Source organism: Mustela erminea, chromosome 11, assembly GCF_009829155.1.
Source record: "Mustela erminea isolate mMusErm1 chromosome 11, mMusErm1.Pri, whole genome shotgun sequence".
NCBI lineage: Eukaryota > Metazoa > Chordata > Mammalia > Carnivora > Mustelidae > Mustela > Mustela erminea.
Window position 1 is genome coordinate 95,143,300 of NC_045624.1, and position 22,826 is coordinate 95,166,125.

At 48.4% G+C, this 22,826-nt stretch overlaps 1 protein-coding gene across 1 annotated transcript in view; it reads left to right on the forward strand.

The window, feature by feature from the left end:
* ABCA13 (ATP binding cassette subfamily A member 13) overlaps positions 1-22,826 on the forward strand; it is a 323,477-nt gene that overhangs the window by 135,044 nt on the left and 165,607 nt on the right. Inside the window, exons 32-37 of the mRNA XM_032305346.1 lie at positions 9,824-9,938; positions 11,215-11,544; positions 13,592-13,661; positions 14,138-14,269; positions 21,094-21,231; positions 22,177-22,357. Of these exons, the coding sequence (XP_032161237.1) occupies positions 9,824-9,938; positions 11,215-11,544; positions 13,592-13,661; positions 14,138-14,269; positions 21,094-21,231; positions 22,177-22,357 (966 nt within the window). The remainder of the gene's footprint in view (positions 1-9,823; positions 9,939-11,214; positions 11,545-13,591; positions 13,662-14,137; positions 14,270-21,093; positions 21,232-22,176; positions 22,358-22,826) is intronic.

The following is a 22,826-nucleotide window of genomic DNA, read 5'->3' on the forward strand; positions in this document are numbered from 1 at the left end:
ACCTCATCCCAGGCTGCTCTTCCATCCGTTCCTGAGTTAACTCTCTTACAAAAACTTCAGCTGAGTATACTGGAAGGTCTAGTTGGCTCTATGAAGTGATTCTTGTTCTGGCATCATTCCCTCAGGCAAACAGAGGGGAACTCCGGGGCAGCACCAAATAGAAGGTTTTTCTAGGAAGGACCGTGGGGTAAAGCAGTTATGAGCCAAGACAAGAAAGGATTCTTTCAGGCAAAGTGGCCTTCCCTGTGGGGAAGGGCTGGGGGCTTAGTATGTGGATCACCTCATCTTCCTCTGGGAGGAGAAGACCTCTTTGACACCTTACCTCATCAACGTAGATTAGAACATTCTAGATTGATGGACTTAATTAAGATCCCACTCCTGGAGAAATTGAAATTACAGTGAAGTCTTGGTTTGCTGTCCTGGGAGGCAAATGACTCCAGCTGGGGTCTGTGGCTTTCTTTCTCACCGCAGGTCGTCAGAGTCTCTGGTAACAATCTGGATTTCAGAAGGGCATCAGGAGACTGTGTGTGCTCTTGTGTGATGAGCCCCTAACTGTGGGACGTGGGGCTACCTCAGGTCGTGTGTGATGGGATTGAGTTGTATTGTAGGACCCCAGCTAGCACGTGAGGATTGCTTGGTGGTCTGGGAGCCCCTGACCTCCAAGCTGGGTTTGGGGCTCAGACCTTTTAATAGGTGAGCTTGATGAAGAGGGAGTTTTGTACCCATAGTCTGAGCTAACAGTTTCCAAAGTCTGTTTCTTCGACATGCTGGGTCCTGGGAGCCAGTCCTGCCTTCTGATGCTGCACGGCCTTCAAGCATTTGAGATCTCCTTCCAAATCCCAGATGTGGAATCATGAGATGCTGGCATCAAAAGTTGCATTTGGGGGTTCCTGGGGGGCTCAGTCTCTTAGACATCTGCCTTCGGCTCAGGTCATGATCCCAGGGTCCTGGAACGGAGTCCTGCATCGGGGTCCCAGCTCAACAGGAGGACTGCTTCTCCCTCTGCCCCAGTTTGTGCTCTCTCTCAAATGAATAAATAAAATCTTTTAAAAAGGGTGGGTGACACCTGGGTGGCTCAGTGGGATAAAGCTTCTGTCTTCGGCTCAGGTCATGATCCCAGGGTCCTGGGATTGAGCCCCACATTGAGCTCTGTGTTCAGCAGGAAGCCTGCTTCCTTCCTCTCTCTGCCTGCCTCTCTGACTACTTGTGATCTCTGTCTGTCAAATAGATAGATAGATAGATAGATAGATAGATAGATGATAGATAAAAAAGAAAGAAAAGTTGCCCCTGGAGTCCAGGTCCGGTTCTTGCTGGTCACAGAGCTGGGGCCAGGGATCCGTCACTGACGCTGGTCGGGGTCCTCTTGGTAAAAAGGATGCCATTGCTCATCGCTCCTCCTCACTGGCCTGTGGGGCTCTGCACTGAGGTGCTTGTGAAGACCAGACCTGGAAAGGGGACGGGACCGGCCTGTGAGAGCCCACGTGCTCCTGGGCGGCACTCACTGCTGGGATGTTCTTCTGGGGTCGGGGGTCAGATCCAAGGTTGGAGGTGTGCAGGCAAGGAGGCTTCTTCCCTTCCCCCTGACGTTCCCAGGAGTTAGCAAACTTGGAACAAGAAAACGAAAGAATGGACATCCAATCTCCTGTCACTCACAGACACCCTGTGTAGGTCCCTCTGGAGCAGGCTTGGTGGGAGGGCAGCTCAGAAGCCCCCCTTCCTGGCCACCCTCCCCTCCCAGGCACGAGTCACAGGGGTCAAAGCCGCTGGTGAAGGCAGGGGCCCACGGGTGGGTAGGCATGGGATCTCAGCCTGCTGGCCCGGCTCTGCCAGAGGGAATAGAGAGGGGACAGGAAGGTAAGAAGGTGGTGATTCTTCTACCCAGCAGCTGCCTGGCTGGGTTCTGGGTCCCGCATTCCTCTGCGATGCAGTCTGGGGGCTCTGGACTGTGTGCAGTGTGCAGAGGCTGGGCTGATGGGGACAAAACCAAAGCCGATGTCTCTGTGGTCCTTCCCCACTGTGTGACTCCCATGCAATGCCTTCATCACTTGCCAGTCTTTGAACTCACCGGATGGTGCTAATAGAGGCTGGCCACAGAGAGCCCACTCCTAGCGAGGGGTCATTGGAATGTAAATCGAGCATTTGCCACCTTCAGAAAAAGAGCTGGTGACAATGAATGTTTATGAAGATCAGACTGTCCTTTTAAAGAGGCTTACATCAATGAGAGCGTTTGATTTCCTGTTGGCAGACCTTTCTTATTTTTTTTTTAAAGATTTTATTTATTTATTTGTCAGACAGTGAGCAAGAGAGAGCACCCCCAGGGGGAACGGCAGGCCAGGGAGAAGCAGGCTCCCCCATGAGCAGAGTCCAATCTGGGACTGGATCCCAGGACCCACGGATCATGACCTGAGCCGAAGGCAGGCCTTAAAGGGCTGAGCCACCCAGGCACCCCAGGTTTTCAGACTTTTATTGGTAGTGCTCTTGCTTGGGATCCAGAGCAGGGATGAATACACGGAAGAATCTGGAACATGCTTGTGTCGTTTATGCTGTCTGGACAGTAGGGAGCGTGTGGACATCCTGTTCTGACTTCCTGGATTTTAATACGTTTCTTTTTTTATTGTTAGTGTTACAAGCAAATGATTATCTATCAAGAGTCGAGACTCTAATGGAAAAAAAAATCCTACTTCATACTGTCTTTTTACACATCGGTCGCATTTTGTTTTGTTTTGTTTGGGGACTGTTCCTTCACGTGTTGTGGTAATGTGCCTTTTATATGCCTGACATCATCCATCTTGCTAGGAGTCGAGTGTTTGTGCTCATCCTTCTTTGGAAAACTGTGTGTCCAGCACTTGCCGTGTGTCGGCCATGGTAGTTGCCCATCATTCGTGGCCATGAAAAAAAATGTTCTCTTGTCTGCAGGAGGCTTGTAGGTTGGGGGACAGGAGGACCCTAGGAAGGCCAATAGCAGTGTCCCCTCCTTTGTGGAGGTCCTGAAGGAAAGCGCCAAAGGGCCTCGTCAGACCGTCACCCAATATGGAGGTTGGTGGAGGCTGGGAGCTTTCCTGCCAACCTCCCCCTGCCGCTAAGGTGTTGGAAAGGAGAAGCCAGGCAATGGGTCCTGTCTTCCCCTTTCTCCCTCCTTTTGTGGTTATCCCTCCTATGACATGCTTCCCCCACGCACAGGTGGATGGATGGATTGCTTGATTTTAAGTACATGCTATGCCCGACATGGGGCTTGAACTCACAACGCCATGATCAAGAGTCACATGCTCCACCGACTGAGCCCGTCAGGGGCTGCAATTTTAAAATTCAGACCTGTGACAAGTGCCCTTAGTATATTCTGGTTCTATTTTTCCATTTTCATGGAACTATTTTTAGAGTTTGTGGATTCTGTCTGCATTCTTGCAGTATGGGTGTCGATGGTCTTTTCCCAGGAGCTGTTTGAGTGAAGTTTCTTTTAATTTCCAAGTGGAATTTCTCAGGAATTTCTGAAGTTACTCAGTGCACTTATAATAAGAAAAAAGAATAGATTGAAATTGCACAGGGGCGCCTGGGTGGCTCAGTCATTAAGCCTCTGCCTTTGGCTCAGGTCATGATCCCAGGGTCCTAGGATCGAGCCCGGCATCGGGCTCCCAGGTTGGTGAGGAGCCTGCTTCACCCTTTCTCACTCCACTGCTTGTGTTCCCTCTCTTGCTGTGTCTCTTTTTTTAAGATTTAAATAAAATCTTTAAAAAAAAAAAAAAGAAAAAAACTGCTCCATATTAGCATTTCTTTTTCAATCAAATTGACCAAAGCTGAAAACTGAATTGTACACTAACTCCCGGCTCCTGTGGCTGCGTGCGAATTTTTACATTGCCTCCAGGAAACATCTTGATCACATCCACATTTTGAATTAATAGCATTTCTCTCTGTCAACTAATATATAATCTACTCTGGTGAATGATTCATGGGCACTTGGAAAGAATTTCTAATTTCCTATCTTGGGAATACAGAATCCGATCTATATTCATTTTGTTCTTTAGGAATTCTCTTTCCTTAAAGTTCAACCTTGCATTTGTCTTAGACTAAGGCAGATAAATCATGGTCCCCCTCCTACTTGGTTGTCTCTCTCCCTTTTCCTGTGCTGGTGGCATTTGAATGTTGTGTACAGATGCGAATAAATGTCTTCTGAGTCCTCCTTTTACACATAAGTCTACCTTGTATGAAAGTAACTTGATGATCCCTGCTTTTGTCCTTCCTTTCTCCCTCCTGTTCTCTCTCTCCCCCTACATCTCTGTATTCCTATTTGTTTGATGTGCCTTTGCCCTTAGACTTTTTCCAAAATGTTTTGTTTCAGGTGTGTGTCTTGTACGTTTCATATACCTTCTTATTTAGGCAAGGTTAGGTCTATAAAGCATGGAATAAAGTTTCATGTATATATGTTCTTAGCTAAGTATTTTCCTATACTTATGATTTTACTTTTAAATTCATTTTTAGGGGCACCTGGGCGGCTCAGTCGGTTAAGCCTCTGCCTTTGGCTCAGATCCTCATGAGTCAGGCTCCCTGCGGGGTGGAGAACCTGCTGCTTCCTCTCCTACTGTCTCTCCCTCCACTCATTCTCTCTCTCTCAAATAAATAAAATCTTAAAAAAATAAACTTATATTTAATAATGCATTATCGTGCTGGTGGTTATCTTATAATTGGAACTTCATATAAATAATAATAAAATAACACTAACCATATATATAAAATATATAAATATAAAATAATACATAATATATTTATTATATATATATAATATTAACCATATATGTGTGTGTGTATATATTTTTTTTACCATGCAAAATAAAAATTCCTCTTCTTCTGTCATTAAATTTTCCTCTCCACCATGTCATTTTGGTTGATATTATGTCAATGTCTTCTCTTATACCATGAAAGATGCCTATGCTTATATTCTACATTTGTGAATCCTGAACAAATAGCCTCTGATTTTGACATTCATCAATTTATTCTTTCTCTCTGATTCATTTCCGCTAACCTTCCAATTTTTGTTTGTCATATCACTTCTACATTTCAGGGAACATAACATTTCCAGTCTGTCTTGTCACCTGAATTTCCATTTTTTGTTTTAGTCTTACTTTTACCGGAACACATGTTCATTGCTTATCATTATCCTTACCCTGTAATTTACCGGTCATCCTTGGGTGGGCTAAAATTTGTCTTCTAGTAATTTCCTTAAGATGATCATATGAGATAATGTAACCTGGGTTCTTACGTACTTAGAATTCTTTGCAGCATTTATATTTGAAAGGCAGCCCGGTTAGATATGAAATCCTTGACTTAGTATTTCCTCAAGTATTTTGTAGAAATAACTCCATTATCGTTGGCCTTGGATGTGATTATGGAACAATCTGAGGCCATTCTGATATTTTCCTGCTTTTATCTGACCTGGTAATTTTGCCAAGTTGCTAGTGACTTGAAAATTCAATAAATTTAGCGGGATATATTTCACTGTAGACCATTCTAGAATAATTGTCCATGGCACAAGATAAGACCTTTCAATGTGTAGATTTCAGTTTTCTTGCCTGGAAACTTTTGATGGGTTCCAGCATTACCAATTTATTATCTTCCAGCCCTGGATTTTCTTCTTCAAAGACCCCAATTGCATGGATTTCTTTTCCCCATATTTTTTATCCATAACATTTCCCTAATTTAAAAAAAAAATACCTTTTTCTTTATTTCTGTTTCTTTCAGTTGTGTTTCTTATGTCAATTTTTTATGTCCCGTACCACGTTTTGTGCGTCATTAATTTGACCGGTGCGTCTTCTAACTATATCTTGTTTGATGGCTACTCTTTCTCTTCTGTTTCTTTCAAGGTTCTCCCAGTTCCGATTTCCTATCTTCTTACTATCTTGTCACCTCATCACCCAATTGTAACAGTTCTGCTGGGTGTGTTTTTTAATATGCGGAATTGCCTTATTAACTATTTTTCCATCGATGGCAAGTAATACATTCACTATTTTCATCTGCCTCGTGTGACCTCATCTTTTTGGGCACGTGTTTTTCATTTGTTGGTAATGGTGGGACTCAACCACCTTTATTCTTTGTACGGATGTGCTGGATTTTGTTCTGGTTGTTATTCGTTTTGAATGAATCGGGTTTTCCTGCCCAGTCATTTGCCAGGGGGTCCCGTGAGTGGTGAGGACCAGGTGACCTTAATGGCCACAAGGACCGAGCGCTTCCACTAGATACATGTGCTCCTCACATAACGTTCCTCTTCTCTTTCCCCGGCAAAAGGGTCTGGGTGCAAGAGTGGTTTCTGACACCACCCACCTTAACATGCAGCTTGGCACCCACTTAACACATTCTGTCCTATACCCTCAGGTCGTGCCCCTCAGGTGCAGTTTTGATGGCATCTTCTACACCTGCAGGGGGCGGGGTTTCGTGGCTGACATCTCTCATCCGCGTTCCTGTGTGCTGCCTCCTTTTTTTTTTTTTTTTTTTTTTTTTAAGATTCTGTGTATTTATTTGACAGAGAAAGAGATCACAAGTCAGGCAGAGAGAGAGGGGGAAGCAGGCTCTCTGCCGAGCAAAGAGCCCGATGCTGCGGGGCTTGATCCCAGGACCCGAAATCATGACCTGAGCCGAAAGCAGTGGTTCAATCCACTGAGCCACCCAGGCGCCCCGTGTGCCACCTTCTTGACCTTGACTGTTTCCAGTACTTCCAGGCATTTGTCAAAAGTGGAATGGACGTTTTTCCCATCTCTTGTTGATTTGGGACTGGTGTTCAGGAGTGGAGTAGGAAAGGGTGAGGCACACAAGCCACGTATTCCAATTTCTCATTCCGTCCGCTTCTCCCAAGTAGCCTCACTCAGCCAGGTACGTGCAGAACGACTGGATGTTCCCTGGAATCTGCGGTTGTGGCTGTAAGGGCTCCAGAGCTGGGTTTACTCAAAGCCTGCCACAACAACTTTGTCATTACGAAGATGTGGGTAGGTGGATGGGGGTTCCATAGGACACGTACATCATAGTTCCAGGCTCAATAGAATCCTGACCCTGTGTGACTTCTGGGCAGTAACTCAGATGGAATTTTTTTTTTTTTTTAAGATTTTCATTTATTTATTTGACAGAGATCACAAGTAGGCAGAGAGGCAAACAGAGAGAGAGAGGGAAGCAGGCTCCCCGCTGAGCAGAGAGCCCAACGCGGGGCTCAATCCAGGACTCTGAGATCATAACCTGATCTGAAGGCAGAGGCTTTAATCTACTGAGCCACCCACGCACCCCACTCAGATGGAATCTTAATATTTGTGTGGGATACTTATGGGCTCTTTTGTAAGGCTCAAGGTGCTAGAAGAACAGAGGTCAATAGCTATCAATTCCAGTGCCCTTTTTGTTTTTTTTTTAAAAATTTTATTTATTTATTTGAGAGAGACAAGGAGCATGAGCAAGGGGGTGGGGTGGGAAAGGGAGAGGGAGAATCAGGCCTCCTGCTGAGCAGGGAGCCCAACTTGGGGGGACCCTGAGATCATGACCTGAGCCTAAGGGAGATGCCTAACCAACGGAGCCCTCCAGGTCCCCAGGTCCAGTGTTTTTAAGTAGAAAAGATAAAGTTCATGAACATCGACAAGCTCTTTTCAAATCCCTCCCATCCCCCAAGTAAGCTCTGTATTCATTGTTTTTTAGCTTTACAAGTGATCCAAGTGTCATTTTTTTTTTCCTGTAAATTGGGTTAATCTGGGAGAAGAGATGTCACTTGTGGGATGTGCAGGTGTATATAGGATATGGTGCTTCCTCTTCCTAGCCTTCTACGTGCACTGGACACTATAAAAAACAAGGACTAAAAAGCCTCAGAAAAATTGCCAAGCTGAGGGGCATGGGAGCTAACTTTCTAGCGTCTCTGGATCATGTTGGAGTCAGCTGATGTTTAGCTTTAAAATGTGATTCACCAAATTGATGGTCATTATAATCATCTCAGGCAGGAAAATGAATAAAAACAAAGACGCCCATCCGACCCCCCTTCTTTTTTTACTTAGTCACAGTTTCCCTAACAAATAGTTCGCATTTACTACGTAGACAGCCTTTGCCAAGCAGAGGAGATGGAGGGGGAGGCTTTACCGTCCAGTGGGAAGGACTGATGGTCCACACTGGGGCCAGCACTCTGAAAGAGAGGTCTGGGCAGGGGTGCCCTTGCAGGCTGTTGCAACAGGGACCAGAGAGCTGGTTCTGTCTCCAGTCAGCATCTTTGCCCGCGCCCTTGTCTTGTCTACATGGCTGCACATTTGCTGTGGCTTTCCCCCTTCTTCTTCATGGACTTTCTCTGTCTACACTGCATTCAGTCTTTCTAAAAAGCTTACACCTAATGGGTTCCCTCCCTATTTCCCTCTCTCCCTTCTAAAACCCTTTTGAGGAATTCCCTTGTTCTTTGAGTAAATCTGCTGTCACCCGGGTATAGAAAATCCTTGCGGGATCTGGCCCCAGCTGACGCGCCACACCATCTCCCAACACATGCGGTCCTTGGCCGCTCCAGAGCTGTGCCTCGGTGCTCCTGCCTCCAGGCCTTCCCTTGCTGCCTCTCTGCCTGGAGCCATCTTCCTTCAGATCCCTGACATTCTGGGGGACTCATTTCCTTACTTCATCCGCTCTCTGCTCTGACACTTCTCCCACAAACACCTTGCCCAGCTACCTGTTTGAGATAGCATCCCTACCCACGGAAGCTGTACTTCCTCATACTTGATGCCATACTGTGTATCTCCTTGTCCTGGTTTACATCAGGTGTACCCCCCGCCCCCACCTGGCCGTCAGAATGCAGAATGCTTCAGAATAGGACCTTTCTCTCTTCCGTTCATTCACGGACCACATGGCTTGCCCCCCTGGGCGGCCTCCGTGATGAAGCGAATAATGGATATGTGGGTCTAGAGCTCAGGGGGGATGGGGTGAGAAGGCAGAGCCCAGGGCTGGGCTGAGAAGTCACAGTGAGGGAGACCGAGGAGAAATGGAGAAAGCCAGGAGTGGTATAAAAGGTACAGAAGGAGGAAAGAAGGAGAGACCTGTCACTGGCACCAAACACAGCCAAGAAGTGAAGACGGATAATGATGGAGAATGTCCCGTTGGGTTTGAGGAGTGGCTTTCGTGGGCGTTCTAGGTAAGGGCCACGTCAAGTGTGTGTTAGAGAAGCCGGAGAGCGGGAGTGGGAAGTGAGTGGTTGAAGAAGAGATATGGAGACTTCTTTTCTTTCTTTTTTAAAAAATATTTTATTTATGAAAGAGAGAGAGAGAGAGAAAGAGCACGAGAGCAGGGGAGGGGGGAGGGGCAGAAGGAGAGGGACAAGCAGACTCTTTGATGGAGTCTGACTCGGGGCTTGATCTCACAACCCTGAGATCATGACCTCAGCTGAAACCAAGAGTCAGACACCAACTGAGCCACCCAGGTGGCTGGCTGCAGGGAGAATTTCAACGGTCAGTTTTCATATATCTTGTAAGGCCATAATCTATGGTCAACTGAGATTTTCGATTGAAGACACACAGGAGTCCCAACTAAGTAGGGGAGGTTGTAGTCATGAATGAGTGACCTGTGTCCTTCCCATGGGCTCTGCTTAAGAAGACGTCAGAGGGCAGCGATTGGGGCTGGGGGACAGTGGCTGTGTGAGGGACCTCCACCCAGTGTGTCTCCTTTGTGAGTTTCACACGCCTCCTAAATCAGGACGCCAGCCAGCCATCCCGTTGAAATGGCCAGACGAGATGTTGCTCCTTGGTCGCGTGTAAGGACGACGTGAAAGCGTGTATGCAGGAGCCCTACCCTGGAGCCCCTTCCTTCGTCCTTGGGTGCTGACGGGATTACTTCCTTGCAGATTCTTGAACAACGTCGGCTTCTTCTTCCCTCTGATAATGATGCTGACGTGGATGGTGTCTGTGAGCAGCATGGTCCGAAAGCTGGTTTACGAGCGAGAGATCCAGATAGAAGAGGTAATCGGCCGAGCGCCTGCTTGGGGGACCAGCGGGGGCGGCGGGGGCTTTGGAGCCGAATCCTGTCCCATGACTGACCCCCGTACTCTGTTTCACCTGCTCTCCCCTCTGTTGGGGCCCCTGTGCACAGCTGGGAGGGAGCCCCGGGGAAGAGTGTTTCACAATGGAGCTGACGCCCTGCCAGGTTAACAGGTGTTTTCTGCAGGGATAGAAGGAAGCCCAAGGACAGGCAGGCCAGGATCAAAGAAAGGAGCCAGCATCGCCCATTCAGCAAGTTTTAAACAACCCGGAAAGACTTAAGGGCAGACTCCCCACCTTGATTTAGGATTAAATCCCTTCATGACAGCCTTGATGTTCTTGTTTTACTACTGTTAAAACTTGAAACTATCACATCTGTGGTTAAGAAGGAACGTTCCTGAAAGTACCCCGTGAAGGCTGGCCTTTGTGGGGGATGGGCGCACGCACCCCCTTGCCTCCGTTATTAAGGTGAAGGAGCAGCGAGGTCAAGGTCTCCGTTCGCATTCAGGTCTGACTGGGACGGGCACTGCTGTTTCCGACGTTGTTCACCTACTCAGAATGGAATTTTCCTGCATTTCTGTGTTTCCTCCTCATCCACCCAGCAAGGACCCTGGGCATGGGGACTGAGGACTGGGGGTCAGTCACGCTGACTTGGTCGCCTTTTACCAGGGAGCAGCCCCACCAGCCTCCAAGATACCCCGAAGTTACAGATGGAAAATGAGCAGCTTAACAGAGACCTTCATCTCGTTATTACTTCAGGCTCAGTTGTTCTTGCAAAATGCCCTCTAACAGTCATGCAAGAGACCCCTCCCCAACCTGAACAGCTTAGGGTCCAGGATCCCCCTCCCTTCATTGTTCTGTTTGTCTTCCTTAAACCAAACCAACACCACTGAAATAAGGGAAAAAAAAAAAAGATGGAAAACAACCAAAAACCAAACAAAGCAAAAAACTGAAAAAACAAAAAGGAAAAAGAAGCAAAGCTGGCAAAGTCTGAGTGGATAAGGAGGCGCAAGGCATGATGGCCATCGCTCGAGCCTGGGAGCTGGGGGCTGGTCCTGCCCCTCTGCGGTGTGGGCTCATGGCCGTGACCTCCCCGGGGAGTGTTCCCTACAAGGGGTGTTGGGCTCCAGGTTCTGCGCCGGGCTGATGGCCAGGCTGGCCCCAGCATGGGAAGTTCTAGCGCCACCTGCCTCCCCTGACAAGATCTATTCTTTCTCAAGGATCCCAGTGATAACCCTGCGTTTCCTTCTTTTGACAGTACACGAGAATGATGGGCGTCCATCCCACCGTCTTCTTCCTGGCCTGGTTCCTGGAGAACATGGCCGTGTTGGCCTTGAGCAGTGTCGCCCTGGCCGTCATTCTCAAAGCGAGCGGCATCTTTGCGCACAGCAACGCCTGTATCATTTTCCTCTTTCTCCTGGATTTCGGGGTGTCGGTCGTCATGCTGAGTTACTTCCTGAGTGTGTTTTTCAGCCGAGCCAACACAGCTGCCCTCTGTACCAGCCTGGTGTACATGATCAGCTTTCTGCCCTACATAGTGCTGTTGGTTCTCCATAACCAACTCAGTGTTGTCGTGCAGACGTTTCTGGTAAGTTTCTTCTTTTTTTTTAATTGCTGCATCTACTCGACAAATCAGTCACAACCTTACTCCATCGGTCTGTCATTTCTAGATCTGGGTGGGCTCCCGGTTAGTTCCTTCTCTTTATTTGGTCCCTGGAGGCCAACCCTGCAGCCTCCGTGCACTGGCATTGTAGTGATTTTCCTGGAAGGGAGCCCATGACGAATTGGCACTTCCCACGTAACGGGGTCTCTCCTCTGGGGGCCACGCCCCAAAGGCAGCGTAGGACCTCCGTGTCTGTGTTTCACGGATGGAAAGACATAGATTTCCAAAGCTATTTTAGCAGCAAAAAATAAGTGTTTTTCTCGAAACATCAGGAATGACATCACACTGAGGGGAACCATCCCTCTGTTAGCGACGTCAGAATCATTCACCGTTTAAAGTGCGCCCGTCTGAATGGGTAGGATCTTTCTGTTGAGTGTGTGACACGAAGTACACAGAAGAGACACACCCATTCCTTCTTGGGTGAGAAGTGCTCGGCGGGCGCTGGGAGCTCTGCCCATGGGGAAGGGACGCATGACCGTGAGGACGGTCGGCTGCAGAGAGCCAGCCCCAGACCTCTCCTCCCCACACAGGACGCATGACCGTGAGGACGGTCGGCTGCAGAGAGCCAGCCCCAGACCTCTCCTCCCCACACAGGTCAGGCCAGGTTCCCCAAATGCAGTCTGATGGGAGGTGTGACTGGAGACACTGAGGGAGAATTTGGGAGGTGCCCAGGAGGGCTAGGAGCTCAGGGCTCCTACAGGACCCTTGAAGGCCGTGGGAGGTCGCCTGTCCCACACAGCACAATGACAGCTGAGGGGCCCTTACTTGTAGGGACAGGGTCACTTTTTCTGCTCCCTTAGACACTCAGGGAGAATACCTCTGTGAGAGCCCCATTATTTTTCTCCAGCATCCGTGAACCTCCGCCTTTCCTACTGGCCATGGACACACATTCCGTTGAAGAAATGCCACCTTTACGTGTTTATTTATTTAAGATTTTATTTATTTATTTATTTACTTACTTACTTATTTACCTGAGAGCGAGTAAGCGAGTGGGAGAGAGAGCACGAGAGCACAAGCAGGAAGGGGCAGCAGGCAGAGGGAGAAGCAGGCTTCTTGCTGAGCAGGGAGCCCAATGCGGGACTCGATCGCAGGACCCTAGGATCATGAGGCAGACGCTTCACAGCCACGCAGGTGTCCCGAAATGCCACTTTTAATCAGAATTTATCCATTGATGGGTGTTCACCGGTTCTTAATAGTGGAACCAGTAATTTTGGGTTAGTGTTTGTTAGCTGTTTCCAGAATCCTGAAAATGACTGGGACCCTTTACCCAACCCCACTCTCCGCTACTCCTTACATGGCCCGAATTTCAAATACTGCGGTGCCTTTACTTCAATACATTTGTTTAAATGTTCCAGCATACAATGTTTGAGTTCCTCTTCCCATGTTCAAACGTTTCCTTGCCAAAAAAAACAAAAAACAAAACAAAACAAAACAAAACAAAAACAAAAACAAAAACCCCTAACTCTGGTGTCTAATGTTTTTAAGTGTGAAATACGGTTCAGCAGGTTCTTTCGTGGACGTAGGACCTGCCCAGTGGAAACAAAGCAGCGCTTTCCTCCAGGGCCCTCTCTCTCTAGCGCAGAATCGCGGGGATGATCTGTAGGTCTGCCTGCGGCACGCTCCAGGCCATCCACTTAATAATGAAATACAAGAAATCGCTGCGTTCCGTTCTCCACCGTTTCCTGTTACGCGTTTCTGTACGCGCGGTGCTCGGGTCTCTGGCACTTTAGGCACTTTAGGGAATTCCCTTCCCCATTAAAAACTAGCTTGTTATCAGCGTACCAGAGTGGGCTGACGTTCGGCTCAGTCTCCCAGGGTCCCATGTCGAAATCACTGCCTGGAGTGATGCTTTGCCATCGCCGGGGGGCAGGGGTGCACGTGCGGCTTCTGCGTTTGCATGTAGCGCCGTGGGTTTTCTGGGGTCTCAGGGCATTGCTAATGTGCTGTTTCTCTCTCCGTTCCCTGTGGGCAGTGCCTGCTCTCCACCACGGCCTTTGGACAAGGAGTGTTTTTCGTCACCTTCCTAGAAGGGCAAGAAGCAGGTAAGGAAGCAGCCTTGGTCAGAAGAGACCGGGGATTCAGGCTTCTAGGTGTTTCCAAGTGTCCTGTTACAAGGGCCGGAGGACAAGGTCTTCATTCCAAAGCAGTACGTCTGGAACAAGGCGCTGGGGCTTGCCTCAGGGGTTGTGATTACCCCCCACGGCCCAGTGGCCCCGATAGATGCGTTTTGGTGAGACAAGAAACGAGGTAGAAGTCAAACAACACTAAAATAAAACAACAACAACAAAAAGTTGGATATTCGAAAGTGGGTAAAGCCAGTCCACCTGGTTTCCTTGAAATCACGGGAGACTGGGCAGGCTCCCAGCTCCTCTGAGGAGCCGTGATCCGTGGGAGGGCCTGCCTTTGTCTCGGCTGCGTTCAGCTCTGCTCCGAGCTTCCAGAACGCACGGACTTACTCACCCGGATCTGCCCCGAGAGAGGCTGTGAGGCTCTGACTCCGCCTTTCCCTTCCCTCCAGGGGTCCAGTGGAGTAACATGTACCAGCCTCCGGAACCGTCGGGCATGACATTCGGCTGGGTTTGCTGGATGATGGCCTTCGATTCAGGCCTTTATTTCTTATGTGGTTGGTACTTGAACAACTTGATTCCCGGTAAGAATTCTGTGTCATCAACATTGCCCCAAAGAAGCTAAAAAACCGGTTTAAATCATGCGTTTACATCTAATCATCTCATCTGATAGAATTTAAATCTAATACGCATGGATATTAGAATGATAATTATCTAAATTTAAATGAGAGCTCAGAGGGGGTTTCGTAGGATGTGTTTGAGAGGGAGCTGTGAAGGCTTGAGAAACAGGTGGGCTGGCCAGGTCCTGAAGGAACGGTAAAGGCCACGTAAGGATAGGACACAAGTGCCGGGAGGCTGACGGAGCGCCCCCTGTCCCGCCTCCCCTCCCCGGGCCACCAAGCGGCTCCCTGAGTGGGCTTCTGTCAATGAACAGGATCAGGGTTCTCTGGATCAGGGATGTGGGGAGTGAGGACAGGAGAGTCTGGAGGCATGTGTGTCCTTGGCCCCACAGGGACCAGGTTGGGCAGAAGTCAGAGACAGTGTGGAACAGGAGTGGAGGGACCCTGCTCTCTGCTAGGGCAGGGGGTAGAACCTGGTGGGAAATCAGGCTGAGGATGAGGGGCTGTGCTGGGGGCTGGGGTCAGGTGTCGCCTCCAAACCCAGAGTGTCAGCGGTGTCAAGTGTGAGGTTTCTTCCGTGGAACAGCAGGTGCATCCTGGAGGCCATGGGAAGCCAGGCCACCAATAGTAATGGTTTTCCCTGCCATGTTCGTGGGGAAGAAGGTACCCTTACCACACACCTGGGTCAGGATGAAAAGAGCAGAAACAGCTTTTAAAGTCTCTTTATTTATTTATTTTTTAAATTAGTTATTTATTTGACAGGCAGAGATCACAAGTAAGCAGAGAGGCAGGCAGAGAGAGAGGAAGGGAAGCAGGCTCCCGTCACTGAGCAGAGAGCCTGATGCGGGACTCAATTCCAGGACCCTGGGATCATAACCTGAGCCAAAGGCAGAGGCTTTAACCCACTGAGCCACCCAGGTGCCCCAAAGTCTTTTTATTTTATATTTTTAGCAGTGGTATTTTGATGATAGTCTATGCCCTTGCTGAAATGACTTGTGATTTTGTCTCTAATTTCCAAAGCATCTGGATATTTGAAGTGAAGTCTAATCTTTAAAAGTTAAGAACTATGAGAGACAGAGATAGAGATAGACAGAGACACACACAGAGAGATTCTAATCATAAACACATGGATTATGAAGGGATACAAAGACAAGCTGTTCCGACAGGTGTGACGTGGTACCTCATTGTGGTTTTGGTTTGCATTTCCTTGATGGTGAGTGATGTTGAACAACTTTTCATGTGTCTGTTGGCTATCTGATGTCTTTTTTAGAGAAATGCCTGTTCATGTCTTCTGCCCATATTTTAATTGGATTATTTGTTTTATTGGGTATTGAGTTTTATAAGTTCTTTTTTAAAATATGATTTTATTTATTGGAGAGAGAGAGCAAGAGAGCATGACTGGGTGGGAGAGGCAGAGGGAGAGGAAGAAGCAGACTCCCCGGTAAGCAGAGAGCCCGATGTGGGACTTGATCCCAGGTCCCTGAGATCATGACCTGAGCTGAAGGCAGCGGCTTAACTGACTGAGCCACCCAGGTGCCCTGAAAACATATCTAAAAATAAAAAGATATGGAGTTGGCCAAAGATGACAACAGATTTGTCTTCCTTTTTTAAATCATGTCATTAAATTGCCCTGTATATAGCTTACATATCCTTAAGTGGCACTGTTTACATTACATTTCAATAATGTATATACTGTACAAATTACACTATTTATTTTTAACTCCCTCCCAGTCTGACAATCATAACAAAAAATGAAATTACCAGAAAATGCAGATGGGCTTTCAGATTCATAAGCGGGATTGCAATTTTGAGGAGCTCGCTGACCTAATGCGTTCTTTTTAAGACAAATATTTTGTAATGCTCCTTTACTCTCCTGAAATAGAATTCACAGATAATAAGGCCTGCTTACCTACCTGATTCAAGAAGTTAATGTACTGTCTTCTCTGTAATATAAAAGAGATAAAAAGAAAGTAATTTTAACAATGCCCAGGCATAACGTTATTACAAGAAGGAGGGGAGTACTCACATGTTTTTCTTACTTCTGAGGAGTAAGTTTGGATTTAAGGGAAGGAAAAAGACCCAACCCCATTTGGTACTGGAAGCAAGAAATATATATGACGGAGTTAATGGTATAAAAACTCTTATAAAAACTAATGTTGAGGTCATTCAGAGCAACCAGAATTATTTCTATACGGCAAGAAATGTGGGAGTAATTTTAATTAGAGTAGGAATAATGTGGGATGAAACAGAGCCAAGGGAAGTGGATAAAATAATGACATTTTTGTAAATAATCTGGGTCTTATTTGAAAGTGTGGGGTCAGGTAACTTTTCATGATAAAACATGGGTCGGGGCACCTGGGTGACTCAGTCTGTTAAGCATCTGACTTTTGATTTCGGCTCTGGTCTTGATTTCAGGATCATGGGATTGAGCCCTGTGTCAGGCTCCATGCTCAGCACAGAATCTCCTTGTCCCTCTCTCTTCGCTCCTCCCCGCCAATCACATACTCATATACTCCCTCTCTAAAAAATAAAATCTTAAAAAACGAAAGAAAACAAAAAAACATGGGGCAGGTAATGATGAAGCGTAACCAAGGATACATCCCCTGTCTCAAAATTCACCCATGCCAGTGCCTACATTTCGTCCCTAGTGTTTTGAAGGCTCTGGCGATCATATCCTTGGGCAGACAGCAGGACGGAGGGTGGATCGGGCCAGGGAACAGTAACATGATTCAGATTTCAGAGAGCCACGGGGTAGATACTTGGCGACAGCATCAGAGTAAGATCTAACACAATGGGAGGCTTCCCTAGTAATCATTTCAGTGTGTGATTTTTACAAAGTAGATGTTTTATTATTTTGCTATACAGCTTAAAAAATATGGAGAATTATGTGAACATGACATAGCTTTAAAAAAAAAAAAACCCTTTATTAATAAAATGTAGTGCACGTCACAAAACTTTGCTGATTTTGACAATACCTGGTTCTAAGTTGGTTAAAAGCCATCTCAGATGTTTTGTCCTGAATTTGCGTGTCACAAGCCACATGAGCTGCTATGGATGTGAGGCCTTGAGTTTTCAAAAACATCCAGCTGGCATTGCACCCCCGATGTGGTTTTCTGAAATTCTGATGCTTCTGTACCAGACTATAATTTTTCAGTGGTTTGTAAGGTGGTTGCTTTTCTGGAAAATTCAGCGTGTATTAGAGCTAGCCACGAGCTTTGGGTTCAGAGGTCCTAGGCTCGACTTGCTAGAAGGGGCTTCTCTTTTTCATTTTTTTTTCTTTTAAGTATTTTATTTATTTATTTATTTACTTGAGAGAGAGAGAGGGAGAGAGAGAGAGAGCATGAGTGTGGGGCAGAGGCAGAGGGAGAAGCACACTCCCCGCTGAGCAGGGAGCCCAATGTGGACTTGACCCCAGGAACCTGGCATCATGACCTAAGCCAAAGGCAGGTGCTTAACCCACTGAGTTCCCCAGTATCCATAGAAGGGGCTTTTCACTTGCATGGCTGTGTGGGAGGAGCCTCACGAAAGGCAGGTCAAGGGCAATTGTTTGTTGAGCTGGATTGTTCAGGCCTTTGAAGGACACCCACCACCCCAGATGCCAGCACCCTAAAGGCCACCTGTGCTACGCTTCCCCCCATTTATCAACCTTCCTTTTCATTTTTTGTATATCTGAGAATCTGACAACTTGGAGCCTCAGGGACTCCAGAGGGACTGTCCCCCAAGGGGTAGCAATTCCTAGAGATAGTAAAGGATTTGCTTGTGAGCTCCCTTTTCGTCTGCAAAGCCAGCAATCCAGAGCTACAGCCTGCCACCCCCTCTATAGGTTTTCCTGTCCCCTGCCCTTATGGCCCCAGGGCCAGGGACCCAGTAACTGGGACAGCTGCTGTGCCCCAGAGCCTGCTGACCCTGCTTCAGCTGCTCCTTCCCCAGAAAGTACAGTAAAGGGTTTAGCCTTCACTGCCCTCTCCCTGCGCCTCCTGACGGACCTGGTGCTTCCCTGAGTGCCCCCCTACCCCGGTGCCCTCTCCTCCTGGGACCTGAATAGCAAACCATCCTTTCAAAGGCTGGTTTCCTGATTTCTCGGACTCCGCATACCTGAATAATAATAAAACCTACAACTGAAAACACCTGTTCGCTCTGCCAGCCCAAAGTCCCCCCTCCCTCCCACATTTCCAGAACCCCTCTATGAGGTCTCAGCAAGCTGAGAGTCGCTGTTTGCAAGTCTGCAGTAGGCAGCAAGGCCTCCCCAGCCGGGGCTGGGTAGCAACAGTTTTGCCGTTGCTCTCCGTGTCCTTCTGTCTGTCCTGTCCGTGGAGTGTGTGGGTCCAGACCCCTGCTTGTCTCACCCTGGTGTCTGAGCAGGAGGCCTGGCCTCCTGGCCTGCCAGGTTCAAGGTCAGGTGCCGATCTCCGTGCCTGTGCAGAGCTCCCCGGCTGACATCTGGTCCTCTGCAAGTCTTTTCATTTCATAAACTTTTCTTTATGTGCTTCCGATTAAATTTGATTTCACTCGATCTGTCTAGTTTCATTGACTTCTGCTTTTATCACTGTCAGGTTTTGGGGGGCAAGGCTAATGAGTTTCCTGCCCCGCGCGAGCCAGCAGGCAGCTTCCCTGGGCGGAGAAGAGCTCCGGAGAAGTGCAGGGCCTTTGCATATATTAATGTGCCCGGCTACATATGGTGATGTGAGCGGGAAGCCCGTGCTCATGGAGTGCTCAAAAAACACGTTTGGATTTACAAGCAACAGCAAAGAGCAGAGGATAGCGTCGGAGCTGAGTGGCCTCCCTGCTAGCGGAGTTGGCAGCCTTCCCCCCGTCCATTTACATTAATAGATTAATTAGCAGGACTTTAAAAGTGCAAACAGATTAGAGCTGGATGGCTTAATTAGCAAACTGGCCATTAATATTCAATTTGTTTCCAATTTCAAAAGGTCCCTCCCGTGTCTCTCGTCCTTCCTGTCCCTGCAGCCATGACCCCAAATCAGGTCTCCGTGGACCTCCTGGGGATGGTTTGGGGGTCCTTGAACTCCTGTCCATGTGTCCAGGTGCCGCCGTTGCCCCTGCTCACGCAGACTCTGATCTGCCCCCACCAAGGGCATGTGGATCTGTCGCCCACTTGCCCATCCTGCAGGCGGCGCCCGCTCACAGGGATACTGTCAAGGACAGTGACTGAAGGTCACGGAACAGGTTGCCTCAGCAGAAGACGGCAGCTTGATGCGGGGGCTGGAGTAGCAGCCACCAGCTCTGGTGGAAGAGTCTCCTGCTTCCTCTGTTGGCTTCTCTTCTTTTATTTCTGCAAACTCAGCATGCACGCCCCGGGCAGGAGCTCTGCCCTCCATTCCCATGCCATGTCTTGTTTGGATCGAGGGCGACGGAGTATTGTCACTGCTGCGTTCAGAGAGGCTTGTATTGCGGGGTTGCTGCATATAGTTCAGCCGCCTGTGTCCTTCCCCCTGGGAGGGAGAGGTGGTCATAGACCCCCACACTGCGTGGTTGCAGGCCCATGTGAATGAACACAGGGGGGCTCCTGGGCAGGGTCGGAAGGGAGAGCATGTGGAGGATATCATTATCCGTGGGCTGCTCGTCTCTTACTGGGTAGGGGTAGTTAGTTGTTTGCTAGAGTCTTGGAGAACATTCTGCCTGCGTGTTGCACATTTTCTAGGGCGGGTGTGATGACTCAGGCTGCATGGCTTAACCAAGAGAAATCCAGTCTCTCCTGCCCTGGAGTCTGGAGGGGTCCAAGATCCAGGCATGTACAAGGCTCGTTCTTCTGAGGTCTCCCTCCTTCTCCTCGTGTCTTGTTGGTCTGTCCGCGCTCCCTGTTTGTGTCCTAATCTCTTCCCGTAAGGGCACCAGATTGGATGAGGGCTGACCCAGCAACTTCACCGAACCTTAATTATCTCTCGAAAGCCTTCCTCCAAATACTGCCCCATTCTGAGTTCCTGGGGGTTCGGATTGCAACATGAATTTGGGGCCACTCAGCTCCACTTGTACCAGAAGTGACCGTTAGACAGGATACCAGCCCTGCACCCTCCTTCACTTGCCCGTTCTGCTTTGTGATCACGTCTCTGAATCTTTGCTTGGACAGGATGAGGTCAGCCACCTCCCCTCGGTGGGAGGGTCCAAGTGTCAAAACAGTCCTCACGTAGGCCTTTATCTCTTCAATCGCTTGGAGGATTTGGAACACGCATCGAATTTAGGCTAGAATGGATGTGTTAAAGAAAATTGAGAGGTGTTAATAATTAAATCCACTTTCATTTCAACATATAATGAGGGCAAAGTGACTATTAAGTGGGCCGGAATGAATTTGGAGAGTACGTTTGAAGAATGTCAATGTTTCATATGGAAATGTTGCATTATGTGTTCTTCTTTGTCGATGTTCTAATGGATTAATTCCTTCACGCTGTTAATCCGTGTCTAGGAACCATGCAAACATCAAAGACGGGACAAGAGAGTGACAGCTCCGTAACGGGGCAGTGGGGCTAGGCGAGCTTTCCTCTGGGGAACATTCAGCAATCGTTCAATGTTACTTTTATTCTTAATAAATACCTGCCGGTTTACGGAGCACTTGGGGGAGGGGGGGCGTGGGTCAGGCTGAAGACGGAGCGTGGGGGCTCCCCACATGGCTAACACCTCATCCCCCGGATTGTCCCTGGGTCACATGTGGGATGTGCCTTCAACAGTTTAACATGGAATAACATTGCGTACTAATTAGTGAAGACATTCTCGTACAGAATCTTCCAAATAGAAAACAAGAAGTCTACCGATTTTAACTGTGTCTTGTTTTTTAGGAAATTTCGGCTTAAGGAAACCATGGTATTTTCCCTTTACTGCGTCATATTGGAAGAGTTTGTGGGGTTTCATGGCAAAAACACCGCAGGCGACTGGTTCTGACCTGTCCTTCATCAACGAGCACTTTGATAACAAAGGTCTGTGAGTGGTAGCAGTATTAGATATGTGTCTTCCCTTCTGGCAGGTTTTGCTTCTGCTTTTCATCTGGGTCAAGGCACTGTAACTGGGTGCACCTTCTGTGGCTGTCGCCTGGCCGGGGCTGGTCTTGGGCTCAGAAGCACAGCTGGGGGCCAACTGGCCAGAGAGAATTCCCTGATGATGCTGAGCCTGGGGGCCAGAGCCCTGGGGTGTTCACCCCCCCCCCCCAACTGCTGTTTGCAGCCTTTCTGTGTGCTGGGTGCAGCATGAATGTGTGTGAGGAGCTAAAGCAAAGGGGACAGCTTCCCGGGGCTGTGGGCTGAAGACATCGCCAATGCTAGTGTCTCCAACATGGTCATGAAAGCAAGACCATCGCTGCCCCTTACAAGCAAGGAGCGTGCGGCCAGGGAGACAAGGCACACCCCCGTCCCTGTGGCCCTCTGTGTGTCACTTACACCTGCTGGTCCATGAAATGAAGACTTCGGGGACAGTCTGTAGATACACAAGCTCCCATCATGATAGTTGATACCACAGTCAACATTGCAATGTTTTTTTGTTTGTTTGTTTGTTTTTAAGATTTTTATTTATTTATTTGAGAGACAGAGTGAGCTCAAGCAGGGGGAGCGGCAGGCAGAGGCAGAGGGAGAAGAAGGCTCCCCGATGAACAGGGAGCCTGATCCTAGGACCCTGGGATCATGGCCTGAGCTGAAGGCAGCCGCTTCACGGACTGAGCCCCCCAGGCGCCCCTGCCACCAGCCATTTCATTTACGTTTTGCCGTTAATCTAATTTCTCCCTTTTCTTTTGGTAAGGAAGGGTTTTGAGTTGCTGTGTGTTTCCCAGAGCTGCGGCTCCAGTCCACGGCAGGCCCTGCACTGGTGCTCGGGAGCATTACCCTGGGGGCTTGCGGGGTCCGCCAGGAAGAGCCTGCATCTTCTCTTCTCAGGGTCTGCGCTGCAGGACGGGGAGGGAAAGCCTGGAGGAGACCCCCCGGGCGTCGCCCTGGTGTCCGTGACCAAGGAGTACGAGCCACACAAGGCAGCCGTGCGGGACCTGACTCTCACCTTCCACAGAGACCAGATCACTGCCCTGCTGGGGACCAACGGCGCCGGGAAAACCACCGTCATGTGAGTCTCATTTCATCCTCGTCCCACACGGACTTCTAAGAACAGTTTCAGTTCACGTGAGATCACACTTGTTTTCCTTCATTTCTGTTTGGAGACAGAGGACCGAGCCCTCACCCGAGCCGCTCCGTGCTCTGGGTACAGAGTTATGTGGTGGTGGTGGGGGGGTTGTCTTTTCCCTAATTCTTTTATTGGCAGCAAGTAATGTGCCATGGTTTTACTTCAGTCTTTGAGAGCCCAAGGACACTTCTCACTGTCCTACGCTATGCTGAATTTTGCTCGCTTATCTGGGAAGATGAAATTTGGCACGATGTCTGCAAATGTTTTAATCGCCTCAGTAATCTTTTTTTCATGTTCTGCTTTTTGTGTGGTTGTAGTTTTTTGGTTTTTTTTGGTTCTTTGGTTTTTTTGTGAAGGCTTGATTTTTGGTTTGGGGTCCACTGGCTCCACATTTGATTAAAGAATCCAATCA